We start from the raw sequence: 1,657 nt of genomic DNA, 5'->3' as shown, positions 1-1,657 counted from the left end.
TTCCCTCTTTTCCCTCTTTTCCTTCGCTTTTAAATAGCTTAAAAGCGCCGTGCTCATTTTACTTTCACTTTTGAATTAGTGGCAGTTATGCGTCAATTGCTTGAATGCAACAACAAAATACAACGTCAAACTCACTTTAGCCTATATATAAAACATAGAACTTTTATTAACAAAACAAATACAAATACACCATGCTATAGGGCAGGCTATGCCTAATAAAATAACAAATAACTTACATAAAGTTTAAATAGGTATACAAAACTGGAAATAGGCTAAGTAAACATGAATATAACCAAATAAATAAGAAACGTAGAACGTTTATTAGCAAAACGAGTAAGAAAGCTTGGAGGCAAGGCATAGCTTGATGTCAAATAAAATAAATAAATAACACAAAGTTGAAATAAAGTAAAAATCAGCAAATAATGTGGAACCAAATAAATAAGAAACGAATGTTTAAAAAAAACTTCCAAAATCACCTTAGATAAACGGCAAAAGTCAACAGGCTTTTCAAAATCCAAAATACTGACAAACAGGCGCTTTTGCATTTCGTTTCGAAACTAAATCATACATGGAGCGAAGATGAAAACAAAATGCCATCAAATCGTTTCTGAAGACAGTCAGAACATTCAGAGGTACATTCATATAATTAATTCTCACATATATGTATTTGTATAATTCCCTTAGCACTCTTTTAAAACCTCCCAGCTTTTCTACCTTGTTTTCACTCAAAACGAAACTACTCTGCTGTGCTGTGCTGTGCTGTGCGCACGTGAGACTGTTACTTAAAACTGTACTTTATGCTGGACAGTATTTATTTATCGCGAGTTGTTCAAATCGCGGTAATCTAATACGGTTTTAATGATAATTAAAAGATGAAACGGTAATACTAACCGTGGGGAATTTTATCATGATTTATCGTCAAACCGGTAATCGTTACATCCCTAAAATATATTAAAGTGCAAAACACACACACGAAACTCAAATACATACGGCGGGAGGGGTACTAGCAGACCAATCACAGCGGTCCGCGTAGATTTGACGCGCTGTGACATTTTTGGAGAGGTGCACGTCAGGCTACAGCGTAGCCTGCGCGTACTACGCACAACCTACGGCGTAGCTTCGACGCAGAATATATATATAAATATATTCTGTATAAATTCTGTATAGTATAAATCAGCCTTAATACTTTACACGTACCATAATGGTTTCAGCCATGTTTTCTGTAAGGATTCCATCTTGTTGCAGACACTGGATCAGCAGATCATCCACCACTAAGTCCTGCAGAATTGTGACAGAGTTCTTCCTGAGCGCTAGTCTCTCCCATTCTTTCATGCCACAATCTCCCAGCATGATGAACCTCTGAGTTTAAAAAAGGAAAGATAAGTAAAGACAGTTACAAAACATCCATTGCAAAAAAAGTTTATATAAAACTAATTTTGGTTTTCTTTTTTATCAAAAAAACAAAAGTGTTAAAATAACAGTTATAAAAAATATTAAATTATACACAAAATTATACACAAATAAAAATGTTTATAACTCAACAAAATTAGCTTAAAGAATAAGTGACACTGCAAGTTAAATGGAATTTGAATTAATTTATTAGTTTTGCATAATATTAAATTATAGGCTTCTGTCTATATATATATATATATATATA

General features: G+C 33.3%; 1 protein-coding gene across 5 annotated transcripts in view; it reads right to left on the bottom strand.

The window, feature by feature from the left end:
• LOC107748817 (caspase-2-like) overlaps positions 1-1,657 on the bottom strand; it is a 21,042-nt gene that overhangs the window by 17,891 nt on the left and 1,494 nt on the right. For all 5 annotated transcript variants that reach the window (XM_016563784.1, XM_016563802.1, XM_016563811.1 and 2 more), the window contains exon 2: positions 1,198-1,359. In XM_016563784.1, coding sequence (XP_016419270.1) covers positions 1,198-1,350 — 153 coding nt within the window. In that variant the 5' untranslated portion in view covers positions 1,351-1,359. The remainder of the gene's footprint in view (positions 1-1,197; positions 1,360-1,657) is intronic.

Source organism: Sinocyclocheilus rhinocerous, unplaced genomic scaffold, assembly GCF_001515625.1.
Source record: "Sinocyclocheilus rhinocerous isolate Xijiao unplaced genomic scaffold, SAMN03320098_v1.1 scaffold491, whole genome shotgun sequence".
In the NCBI taxonomy this organism is placed as follows: Eukaryota; Metazoa; Chordata; class Actinopteri; order Cypriniformes; family Cyprinidae; genus Sinocyclocheilus; species Sinocyclocheilus rhinocerous.
This window is presented reverse-complemented; position numbering and strand designations above follow the sequence as displayed.